Raw genomic sequence first — 13,682 nt, 5'->3', positions numbered from 1 at the left:
TGGCGGCGGCTTTTTGGAAATAGGTGAAGCAGTGGTACTTTTTAATGCTTAATAATTATTCGGTGTTGAAACCTAAAGTTATGAGGCAAATAACCGCCAACCTATAGTTTTAGACTCAACTTTTGTAACAGCCTGCCTGTAATAAAGAATTTAATACACTGCTTTAATTAATTTCTCTTTCATCATTTATTAATTAATCTCTCTTTAATTTCATTTCTCGAATAACACAATTTGGTATAAGTGTAAGCACAGATAAGTTAATATTACATATATAAGTAACCTGGGTTATACAGAAAAATATTAATTAAGGACAAATATACGCACAATTAAAAAAAAAAAAAGAATCATAGAATGAATTGTTTAGGTAAAGCAATTGCAATCCTTACTTAATCGAAGGTTGAAGGTCATGTGATACATATATCGTCTCTATGGTACGTAAAATTTAGCAATTTTCGAGAATTTATTTTAAACCTGCTTATTTTTTATGCAGGTAATTGAAATGGCAAACATGCTGCCACCTGATTATTAATACATATAATATAATCATAAAAACGTAGGAAGAAAATAAAACACCAAAATATGAATCTTTTATAAATATTCGTAAATATAGGTCAAATGTGGTACAATTAAAATCCGAGGAAATATTTATTAATTTCATATCAAAAGGAAACATCCATGGATATTTTCTACACTTTATCTTAACTATTGACTGCAAAAAATGTTATACCATAACTATATACGTACAATTAGGAACATGAGCTTATTAAGGATAGAGTGAACATGGTGGATACTGGATACATATTTTGAAATCACAAGGCTTAGCTAATATTAAATCCTGATAATTTGCATATAAAAAATGGACACAGTACATTAAACAGAAGCTATAAGTGGGACCCTAATTGTTACAATTAGGGTCCCACTTATTGTCATACAATGTGGACACAATACGGTCAACTGCGGTCCCATACTAAAAATGCGATTTTAATACATATTCACCCTATCACGAATCATTACACTAGATTCGCCATTGGAATACTAAAGCCCAGCAAAATAATAACATTTAACCAAAACTATCTATATACTTAGGTAAATGCAATAAAAATGAATTATAAAGATTGAATTTTTATCTAGACATTACAGATAGCTCTTTTTATACACCAGATTAATATATAGGACAATGACATTACAAATATACGATAGAGTGTAGAAAATAGAAATATTCACATTAAATAATGCTTAAAACCAATAAAACATGGTACAAGTTATTAATATATACATACAAGTGCAATCACTGGAAATAAAATATTACATATATTTTTTTGCTAGTTGTCACCAGACTATGTAATGTGCGCGGGGTAATATTTATATTGAAGAGTCAATGAAGTGGACAAAAGTATTACCGTTCAAATACAATAATAATCTTTTCTATAATAGTAGTCGAATAAACGTTTATATATATTATTTCAATGTACATTCCTGAACTTGAACTACGCCTACACTGAAGTTACGCCTTTATTTTCATAGACATATCAATATTTTAACAAAACAACTTTGTCCAATATAATTTTTACTTTGTTTATTTTTTTCCAGAACGACATATTTATAACAGATTTTATAGTTTTAAAAATAATGGATTAGAACGCAATTATTACAATTTATTTTTTGCTTTTACATTAGGTGTTTTGATTAAATTACATATTGAAAAAATTGGTCAAATTAATATATTTGAAATAAGCAAAGCTAATTTATAATCAAGTCGATCTACAAAATTTATCTAGATTAGAAAAATATATACAATTGTTAAGAATGTCATCCAAAATAGAAACAGAATAATATTGCAAGAACATGAAGCGAAATATAATAATAGTAAGCTGCATTTATGTAAGGATTAACTAGAAATAAACAGATTTCAATGTTTTATTGGTTTTAGCTCTGCAAGGAACTATAAATAGTTCGCTAAGCTTACAGATGATTATCATTTACAATTAATTAATAAGAAATAACCATTTTAATACTTTAAGACATAAATAATAACACATTTTAAACAATTTAACTCGCTTTGTTTGACTTAAAATCTCTTATTACTATTTGACTACACTAATAGTTTAACCAAGTCCATTATGTTACATTTTAAACTATCCTATACTGACATAATGTAAAGGCGGTAGGCAGACAACTCCTTACGACTATGGACTCAGGAACAGAGTGTATAAATTAATCAAGAGAAATCTAATGTCATATCGTGACCATATTTCGAAGATTTTATTGCGAAATCTGATAACAATTAAACATTCAAATTCATTTGACAGGATAATATAACTAATAATAGATAACTAAGTGAACCTATATTAATGACCAGGCTCATCATGTTCGTACGCGAGAAACATTAAAAAATAATTTTTTAGTTGCCTATGTGGATAATTGTGATATTTTTAATTTCTATTGAAATCACAAATATTCCCGATTCAGTGGCGAATTAACAGTCATATGACGTAGATGAAATACATAATATATCTAGTTAAAAGAGCAAATATAATTTATTTGTATCGTATGTAGTTGTATTTTGGATTGTAGAGAAAACAAGGCTTATGGAAACTTTACATACATTAACTTCCATTCCAATCATTTTCTGCACATTCCAATGTTTAATGGTGGGTTAAAATGTAGTAGGTCTACTGACATTTCATATATTATTTATTATATAGCTATTACAAGTTTTATTTAATTGTTACAGTTTTTTGGATACAGCAACTTAATGTTTTATTGGTGCTGGCAAAATTGATGTATTTGAAACACAGTTACCTAGATATTCCATTGTAATATTTGGAATTAATAACTAAATATTGTCTATTAAACACTGCACAAACCGTGTCATCCCTTCCTACATTTTACTATTATTAATTTGTATATAAGATCGTTATTTTAATTTACAATTGTCATTTTACTCTCATCTGTAACATACCGCGTCTCAACAGACGTCGTATTACTATTCCGCAACAATGTACATAATGTGGATTTTTCAAAAACTAATAGCCTTTACACGACAAGTTCTTTAACGCGCGATCAGGAGCGCGTACAATTTAGCACACGCAATCGTGAGTGATTGTATTTTACTACTGTTTGTGTTCATTCTTTCGCGCGTGATAATCACGTATCTTTCATATCATATCACTTTCTTATAAAATTATTTCTTTATTTCACATATTTTCCTAAGACGCGATTAACATTTATAAATAACTATAATTATGTTTTTGCTCCACAGAACAAATATTAATTATTGATTATGAAAAGGCGCTAAAGCTCGGATGATTGTAGGACGAGGGAATGAGCGTGTCTTTCTCGTTCCCTTTTTATACATGCTTATTCTTTCCTGTGTGAAAGTTGATTCACGCGTGAAAGAGCGTACGTGTAAAAGCAGATAATAACAGTGAATTGTATAGCGGTTGAAACCCGAATATTAAATAGTAACCATATCCAATGTCACTATATTTCCAAGTTATAAATACAAATAAACCGAATCCAAACTGAACATAAAGCCCGTAACAAAAACTGTCACAAATCTAATTAATGAACACTAAATTGATTTAATAACATAATATTAAACTATTACATCATTATTTCGTGCTCATAACTACCTAATACATAATCATCTGACTACAGATGGCGCACTCCTGGAAGCAATTTTAATAAATTATCACACGTTTACAATAAACATTTTTAATAAATAATTACACTTGTACAATAATACATATATTTAATGGCCCAAACTTTCAAGATTCTTTTATTTTATAATAACTAAAATTTTAAATAATTAACCTGTTTATTTTCTGTATATATTGCCAATATATATGCAATAATAATTTAGATACTTGATAAGTATTTTCGTCTTGTTTTACTATTAATTATAGAGTAGTTAACAGATTGTAAGTGTTAGTATTTATGCTTCATGTTGCAATAATTATTTGAAAAATGAGAAATATACATATAATAATCATAATATATATTTATTACTCCACAGAATAACTGGGAACTTCTTGTCTGTACATACTTTACAGTAAAGTACGGAGTGCGCCAAGTAGGTAGTAATTCATAACTTTAAACTCTATTGTACAATTAATTGGTGATTCAATAATAAATACCATTCAGATCTGTGTGGATTATATTACGAAAATATTAAACAAATGCATAATTAACAGGGTACCTCAAAATTAAAACATAATAATTTGGATCCAACAGTATAAGTGTAATAAAGTAGAATTAATATAGAATATAATTTTCGAGACTCTTGTTCATGAAACAGTTTTATAAACTTATTACCACATAGGTTTCAAAGTGTATAAAAATTACTGAATAAATCTACACCTCCACAATACTGTCGGATCACTAAATAACATGCAGACAATCACTCACATGTTATATTACAAATAATGGCTCGACCTAGCATAACTTAATAATGAATAAATGATCAGTCTTAATTTTTTTATTCACTACTCAGGGTCAGTACTATTCCTGTAAGTAAATAATAGTAATCCACTCTGTTACTGAGTCAAACTTAAAATAAGGTATACTCAAAACTTATAAAACATACAATGTTAACAAAAGCACTGCAAGTTCAAATTTCAACAAAAAGTCAGCACATTAAATTACAATACCTAATGGTGGATTTACACTCAATCCGCACATTTAAAATTCTTAAAAGCAAATAAGTGAAACATACTGCTCACTTAAATTTTTTTAGACTCCAGGGATTGATGATTAAATCATCACCTGATTTAATTATACATTTACCTAGCCTGGGGACTTTCAATAAGAGTAGGTTCAATAAGTTATACAGTATATCAGAATTACTTATATTACGAAAAGTTCCTATTTATCGACACTTAACAGAGAGATGATCTAATAGATGTTTCAATGAAAGAATGCTCAATACAAGCAGTACATAATTACACTAAGAAGTTAATTGAATATATTATATCGGCTTATGTTTCAATTAACTATATCTCATGAATATTAACTCCTTACATTAAGAGAAAATCCAAAACCATGGAATGCTCTAAAATTTCAGTGTTCACCAGTGACCAGTCCACTATAGCCAATAATTTACTAATTTATATCCATTACATAAAAATAAGCACTGGGTAGCATTATGAACATAGCAATAACACTGGATTAGGAAGAAATTAAACAATAATAATGTTCCTATACAGTTCCTGATTTATTTTTTATTAGATGTCAAACTTTAATATGAAATAATTAAAAATTAATAATAAATGAGTTAGATATCAGTGACGTTCGCCGCATGCCTACATAATTACCTACTTATATTAAATTTACCGTAAGAGATATTTTTCTATAAATGCTTGAATTTTTTTATAACCATCAGATGAACAAGTATTGCTGCAAGATAATTTTACATCACAAACAATACATTCTATCAATCTCATACCCTTTATTGCTTCTCTAAAGTTGTTATTTTATTGATTTGCATATTTTACACCCTTTCCAATTTTATTATGTAGTAGGAAAAAATATCACAAAGCTTAATTTCCTATATAAGAACTTTCACTCTAACATAATGATCACCTAACTCCTATACCTTCTCAATAGACGTCGAGAGACAATATTGGCACGCGGCATTTTGTATTACCACATCTTTCTCCACCTAATCTTACTCAAGTCAGTCAATCCCCCATTCGTTCATACAACACCACAAGGGCCTAACAACCAATAAACATTCAACTGATAATTTACATTTGAGACTAAACTAAGCACAGCGCCCAACGTCATATAAGACAACACAATCTGCTAATTTATAATTACTGATTTGACTTCAATGCGTAAGAAAATAAAAAGACGCAGACTTATCGATTCGTCACTTTGGAAAATACAACTAAACAACTAAAATTTTAAAACTATATTCGAGGAGGGTCAGGAGTACTCGTATGAGAAAATATCTACGAGTTTAAAGTCTAAATTACGTTTAACGCAATCACGAATGTTTCACTACAATGACGCCGGGCCGTGGGGGCGGCGCTCGTTCTACTTTCTTCGTCAAAGCAAGCGGTGCATCACCTGATTCCTCGCGGAATAGATGATCACCTTCTAAATGACGAATTGCTTCAACAATTGTTTCTAAATTTTGACGACTCGTATTTGGGATATAGAGACGTGGATCATGTGATGCTTCAGGTAAGACCTCAACTTCAACACGAGGTTCAGCTTTAATAGCTGCTTCGAGAAGCGGCGCTGCCGGCTGTTCAATGGGATTGGGAGTTTCTGCTTCATCTTTCTCCACTTTGCACTCAGCGACATTAGTCTGTTCATAATGCATTATAGGTCGTGGGACATCATGACTAGCTGCATCTGGATAGATTTGAATTTCAAGCGCCTGTAATCTATCTTCGAGTAGCCGTCGAAGGCGTCGCTCGCGATCTAATTGAGCACGTAATTCACTACTGTCAGCTTCTTTTTTCTGCGTTACACTTGATACAGTGATAACAGCAACCGGTTCAGGTGACCGCGAATTTGCAGCTGCTTCATCCGTAGAGTCTGGTATTATGGAGGGTACATGTGTAATAATTTCACTTTTTCTCTTTTTTAGTGGTATTTCACCTCCTTCATGTTGATTCAATAGTCTTTTAAGCTGACAATTTTGTGACAAAAGTCTTGTTTTTTCTTGTTCCAATGAATAAATGTATTCTGCTGTTTGTTGTAGTATGGCAGCCTGTAAAATTGAATTAGATTGAAATATTTAGAAACTATAACTAATTTTAATGTCTGATAATTTAGTATTTAAAAAAAGACATACCTTGCTGAGTTTTTCTCCTTCATGTCGAGGTAGCAGTGTACGTAAAGCTTGAAAGCCAGCATTGATGCTCTGCATACGTCTGCGTTCATTGCTATTTGCAATCTCCCGTCGAATTCTCTTCTCTGCCTCCATTGTCTTACTTCCAGTTGTGGGTTGTTTATCACTCCTGTAATTTTTTATTTACATGAATTAATCCAGCAGCTCATAAATAATTATGATTACTCGGTTGCAGTGTGTGAAAAAATCTCAGTTTAACAGTTTTTGAGGTAGTCCTCATGTAAGTTTTGTGTTACCGCCAATTTTAATTTAAAATATTAACATTTTTATAAAATTTTAATAATATAACTATTATTCATATTAATACACAAACTAGCTGACCCATGTAACTTTGACTATATAACACATACTTGACATTTATTATTATATTATATTTCACTTAATTTACATAATATCTTTTTAAATTATAACATACTTGTTAACCTTATGTGTAAACAGCATATAAAGTTTGATCAAAATAAATCAAACATCCATCCATCCTTCATACTTATAAGCTTTTGCATTTGTATTAGTAAGATTTTCCAAAATCATAAAAATTATATGTTAACAAACAAATAATTTAGAGATCAAAACTGATTGTTGATTACTAACAAATCTAAATAATTATAATCACAGAGTACTCTAACTTGCCAAGTCAAAACAAATCAAAGTCAAAAGTTTTGATAGACATTACTCAAGGGTGTACAAGTAAATGTTTAATAATATCCATATTCACATTTCTCTTTAATTGATTTGAAAAAAGAGCAATTATACATTAAAACAATAAATAATAATGTAAGTTCATAATGTCTTAATAAAGTAAATAAATCTTTATGAATATTATAACTATATGTCAAAATATAAGGAAACATATTTAAACACTTAAAACATACATGTCTCAGTTTTAAACTAAGGACTTATTACCAGTTCATATACCTATATACTGTATTGGTTTATAATTTTTCAAAGTGGTTTTATTTTAGGAAGGTTTTATTTTAGTGGATAATACTTTAGAAAATATAATAATATTTTGAGATAAATTAGCAATTTATAATGGTTAAATATTTTTATATTTTATAAATAATATTAAGTAGCAAAATGGACTTTCTGTAAATAATGCCTAGTTGAATAGAATATAAGGAATTTTATTATATGGGACCTTACTATGTTTAAGTTCATCGCAACAATAGTTTTGACATCACTCAAGTCTCCTTCAGTGAAAAAATTAATGTAAATTAAAAATTAATATATAGGGAATATTCTTTAAACTGTTTATATCATCTTCATGTTATTTCTTAAAAATATATGGATTTTTTTAATGTTGTTGACCACAACTGACCTTTACACTTTTACCAAATCATATGAGAGCATGTGCAGAAAGCATTTTAAATCTTCAAAAGGACTTATGGACAACTCCTGCCTGAGGGAAATAACTTTTGTTTGAAGGCACTGTTAGGTGCTCGAACCTTGGCCCAGGTCTTTGTTGGAATGAGTCGTGGTATCAAAATTAATCTTTCTATAATAATGACAATGTTTTAATTAAATTCAACTGAACTTGACCCTACATCAACTTTATCTCAAAAAAAGCTTACATTATTAACAACAATGAGAATAAAAATAACTTTTATTTTCAGGAAACTTAGCTGAAGTACACCTTATCTATAACCCACACTAGGCTATGCCTGTACAGTGGAATTCAAAATGAACATTAGTATATGATTGGAGATGATCATAATAAGTATGACATTATTGTGTTTATAATAATAATTATAATATATAACAAAAACAAGTTAATTGTGTCAGTTTAGTGCCAAATAGAATTTAGAGCATAGAAGATGACATACACCATGTTAGTAAAACTACTAGTTATAGTTTTCATTACTGGTATTTAATTAATATAGTAATAGATTCTTGATGCAACATTCCAATGAAATTCAGTTAGACTAAGTATTATTATTTATGTTCTGAGATGTTATGGAAAAGTGGAACTGAATTATGTACATCATGTTTTTTCTATTAATTTTTTATTCCATCCATCAATTTTAGTATACAGTTTCAATTAAGAAGAATGGACAAGAAACCCAACTGTATTTATTCTATTTATTATTATAATAATAATAATTCAATTAGGCTATGCATCTGTAGACTAAGTCTAGTCCTTATCTTGCAGATTATTACTCTTGTATAAAATGCAAAACTAACATATATAGAGTAGAACTAAGTGCAAAGTTATTGTTTAGATTATATTGAAACATGCAGCAGTTGACATATATAGGTAGAAGTTTTCAAATTCAAAGCTTGTCCATGTTTTTTTCTTTCTATCTACAAACAGCCCTACCAGCTATAATGAATAAATAAATAATAAATAATAATAATATCTTGTGGTGTTATAGGTATTACGAGATAACGCACATCTAGTAAGGTGGCATCTTATTTTTTCAGATGCTGGCTAGTCAAGCCCTTTTTAGTCTAGATAGACAGTTATTTGTATCCAGTCGCTTCAAAGCTAACTGGTTTATTATGTTTATTTTAATCTGTTTATATCTTCCACAGGTTTTCTGTATCTCTTTGTTGATAGTTGGCTTATACAGGTACATATATACATATATATTTTAAGGAGTACACATATATCAAAAGTATTGTAGTTGATCTATGCCAGTGGTACATGACCACAATCAGAGACCATATGCATGAAAACTAGTGAAGTCAGCAGTATATACTAGGTTGTTGTAATTATGAGAGTTTAAAGTTTTGTTTCCACACCCATTAGAGGTTGAATGACAATTATAATGACATCATTTGTAATTTAGGTGAGAATCTGGTGACCTGTAGGGTCTACCGACAGGACCACTTCATATCTCTCACAAAGAACATTATTTAGAACAATGCTTTGTTCTTCCTTATATTTACATTTCCATTCATTATTCCATTAATGAATACATATTATTAATTGGGGAGTACGGGTAGAAACATAAATAATATATTAGGTAAAAAAATATCAGTTATGTGATTGTGAACTATAGATTATACCTATCTATACCCTAAATACAAACAAACTGAAACTTGTTGATAAACATTGTACAAGAAAAAAATGTCATGGGTGTAAATATTCAATTAAGTAAATGTTTATAGTAAAATTTACAACAATACAAGATAAAATATGTTTTAATTAGTGTAACATAAAAGTACTAAGTATCGCATTATTCTGTAGTAATACTACTACCAAAAGTATTACGAGATTAATTATGCCAAATTATATTTTATTGTTTTGCATTTTACACAAATTAAACATGAATGGTCATAGATATTTACGCTAAATCATACATGTGTTTGATAGTACGTTATTATCGCGACAGATAGGTAGGGGCGCCTACTACGCCTATTTGATTTGACCAAACATGGCGGCACAACAGCTGACTACAGACCGGCACGGAATGCGAGCGTCATCACCTAGCAGGCCAATATGGTTTAATGAGATAAAAATTTAAGATGTTTTGGTCTAAAGTTAATAATTTGAGTCTGTTTGTGACGTAAAAATAACAATACACTGAAGTACGTGCTCAAAATCGCCAACCACGCCGGCCGATCTTACCTAGAAAAAGCGTGATCTGATGCCTCTTCTTCGTACAAGTTATAATCTTCTACTTCTAGCAAACAAACGTCATTACCGTGTAATGACATAACTTGGGTGCACTAAATATCACTTTTTATGAGTTCTTCATGTAAACAACACCAAAATCCTAAAGAAAAGTAGTTTTTCACTGGAGCCACAATGGCGGGAAATGACAATGAGTTCAGTCAGGTGACGCCAAACAAATTTATAAAACACTGTGATGCAAATAGTAAATCACTGTCTATAACATCGTTATAAATATAAAAAATCTTGAAAAAAATATTTCCACTGATTAAAAGCACAGAACTTTTGAAAAACACCAATTAAATTGGAGGGAGTCAAGGGCAACGTAAAATTGATGCACAGATGTACCATAGACTAATCTAATTTTTTTTAGTATACATTAGAGATGACGAGCCTGTGGAGGATATAATGTTGCCAACATAACCTAGATATGAAACAACCTGTGCGGTTTAGTGGTTTAAAACTTCTTTCTACTTATTTCATAATTTTGTATTAATGAGTACGTCGGTTTTTAGTGATCTGGGTATTCCTATGTATGTTATGAATGTATTTTAAAACAGTGGTGTTTCTGTGTTAGATAAACATATCAACCAGTAAAAGAAATACCACAACTCTTGCTTTATATACCAAAATATAATTAAGCGACTCTCAGTTAAAGTATAAAAATTAAAAAATGACAATCTTAACATTAAACTAATAATATTTCAATTTAAGCGAGGAAGAATCTGGATTCTTATTAAAAAATTGTGTAAAATAATTTATATCTAAAAGACCATCTGCATTTTGTAAACACTAACATCGAGCATACCTTTTTAAACCGTTTCATTGAAACATTACAACAAACAATGAATAAAAAATTGCAACTATGAATAAAAGATGTTGCAACTAATATATATTATAGGCTCATGTAATTTTTGTTTTATAAAATTAAGCAACGAGGACTATAGTAACAAAGTAGTAGTGTCTAAACTACTAGAGCTAGAGTATCCTGCATAAAATAGTTTGTGACCCAAAGCGTTCAATTTTATTATATGTACCTAGTTGGAAATGAAATGAAGAGTACGTAAAATATAAACAAAGAAAAGTCGTTGTCAAAATGACATCTCATGTTTATCAAGACAGTTGTATTATTGTCACGGTATAAAAAAAACTATGAAAATGCCCAACACTGCATATCCGTTCTATGACTTTTTATATACTTTAATTTACTGTAATATATAAATAAATCTAAATATGTTATTTATTTTTTATCGTGTCATGTAAAGTTGATCTAATTGATGCAATCTGAAACGTTTGTAGTACCTAAGTAAATATTTTATTGATTTATGTCTTTCAATAATGAATTGGTTTTGATTTAATTTGCATTTACAATTGGACAACGCTCTTAAATACCTACAAATTACGGTATGAACTACGCCTGATTAAATAGTGAAACATCTAATTATTATTACAAATTATCACATTTATAATATTAGTAAGATTATGATCGCTCAATATTAGACACAAAGAAATCTAATCATTAAACTGATATAATTAGTACTTTTTGTCTTATTTACTAAAAACAGTTCATCAAACAAAACCAAGATCATGTTCAATGATCGCATTCGTCCGGAATCGGTTGCCATTAATGGAGTTCCTCTCGAAGTTGTTCAGGAGTACATATATTTATCTAGGGCAAACGCTCCAACTAGGTAAAAACAACTTTGAGAGGGAGGCCAAGAGGCGAATACAGCTAGGCTGGGCGGCTTTTGGGAAACTTCGTCAAGTCTTCTCGTCGTCGTTACCACAAAGCCTTAAGACCAAGTTTTATAACCAGTGCGTCCTACCCGTTATGACATACGGTGCCGAAACGTGGACACTGACGATACGACTGGTCCACCAACTCAAAGTCGCTCAACGAGCTATGGAAAGGGCAATGCTTGGAGTTTCTCTGAGGGATCAAATCCGTAACGAAGTAATTCGCCAGAGAACTAGGGTCACCGACATAGCTCTTCGTATTTGCAAGTTGAAGTGGCAGTGGGCTGGTTATATATGTCGTAGAACCGATGCTCGCTGGAGTAGGCGTGTTCTAGAGTGGAGACCGCGAATTGGCAAACGTAGTGTAGGACGCCCCGCAGCTAGGTGGAGCGACGACATACGTAGGGTTGCGGGTAAAAAATGGAAGAGAAGGGCTGAAGATCGTGCCCAGTGGCGTGCCTTGGGAGAGGCCTATGTCCAGCAGTGGACTGCAGTGGGCTGATGATGATGATGACTAAAAACAGTTATTTGAATCCAGTAAAATTTTTAATTTAACATGATGTGACCAGTTTTGGCGTAACATATAAAAATAAGTCCACAAATACATGAATAATAATATTAAAAAATAAATTTTATTTTAGTTGACGGGAAAGGGATAGAAAAATTAAAAAGGGTTAGAAAAACACTTTTTTTTCAAAATAACTTGATAACATAACGTAAGAAATATGAAAAAATGTTTTAAATAAAAGTTGTAGAGAATAAAAATCTGCACAAAACAGGTCCTTTCCATTTTTTCATTATCTGCTGTAGAGTAGCCACAAAAATTAAGAATACTTTTTTATTACATTTTATTTACGGACTTTTATCATAATAGAATATTTTTGAAATATTGTTTAATACGTTTAGTATATGTGAAAAAGTTATGCACACTTTTAGTATTTTACATTATATAATATTTTTTTACTTTGGTATAGTACTGGTTTACATTTTATATCTCGAATTTTTAAAACGATGTAATTTTGTTTACAATCTATTTTAGAAATCGTTAGGATTGTAAGGGACGACAATGAATATACAAGACCTAGTTTATTAATGAATCAATTAATTTTATTTCAAAATTGCACAACAATAACAATAGTTTAATATAATTACTATGTCTATATTTCATTCTCTTTTCACCTGTTTTACGGAATACCACTATATTACATTAGCGCCCTCTATCGCGATAAATTATATACCATATTATTACAATTATTTTCCATATTGATTTATGTAGTATGGTTTATGAATTTATGATATGTGATAAAGATTAGTAGATTTTTAGAAACTATATTTAAGTTAAGGTCACCATGAGATCGATAGTTGACAATGTGTCTTGCTATTCCATTTGGGGATAATAGTCTTGCTATTTTATTTTAATATATTTGTAAAACAGTATCATGTATTTCCGTAGACTATACCATA

General features: G+C 30.1%; 1 protein-coding gene across 1 annotated transcript; it reads right to left on the bottom strand.

The window, feature by feature from the left end:
- Positions 1-1,487: 1,487 nt before the first annotated feature.
- On the bottom strand, positions 1,488-10,819 carry LOC131841913 (transcription factor AP-4). Its single transcript, XM_059190290.1, has 3 exons — positions 10,437-10,819; positions 6,809-6,974; positions 1,488-6,724 (listed from the first exon to the last, which is right to left on the bottom strand). Exons 1-3 carry the CDS (start codon positions 10,523-10,525, stop codon positions 5,990-5,992), a joined length of 990 nt encoding a protein of 329 aa, XP_059046273.1. The 5' UTR covers positions 10,526-10,819; the 3' UTR covers positions 1,488-5,989.
- Between the last annotated feature and the right edge of the window lie 2,863 nt (positions 10,820-13,682).

Source organism: Achroia grisella, unplaced genomic scaffold (genome assembly GCF_030625045.1).
Source record: "Achroia grisella isolate CSIRO2021 unplaced genomic scaffold, CSIRO_AGI_Agris_v1 utg204, whole genome shotgun sequence".
Taxonomy (NCBI): domain Eukaryota; kingdom Metazoa; phylum Arthropoda; class Insecta; order Lepidoptera; family Pyralidae; genus Achroia; species Achroia grisella.
Note: the sequence above shows the minus strand (reverse complement) of the source record. Positions and strands in the feature narration are given on the sequence as shown.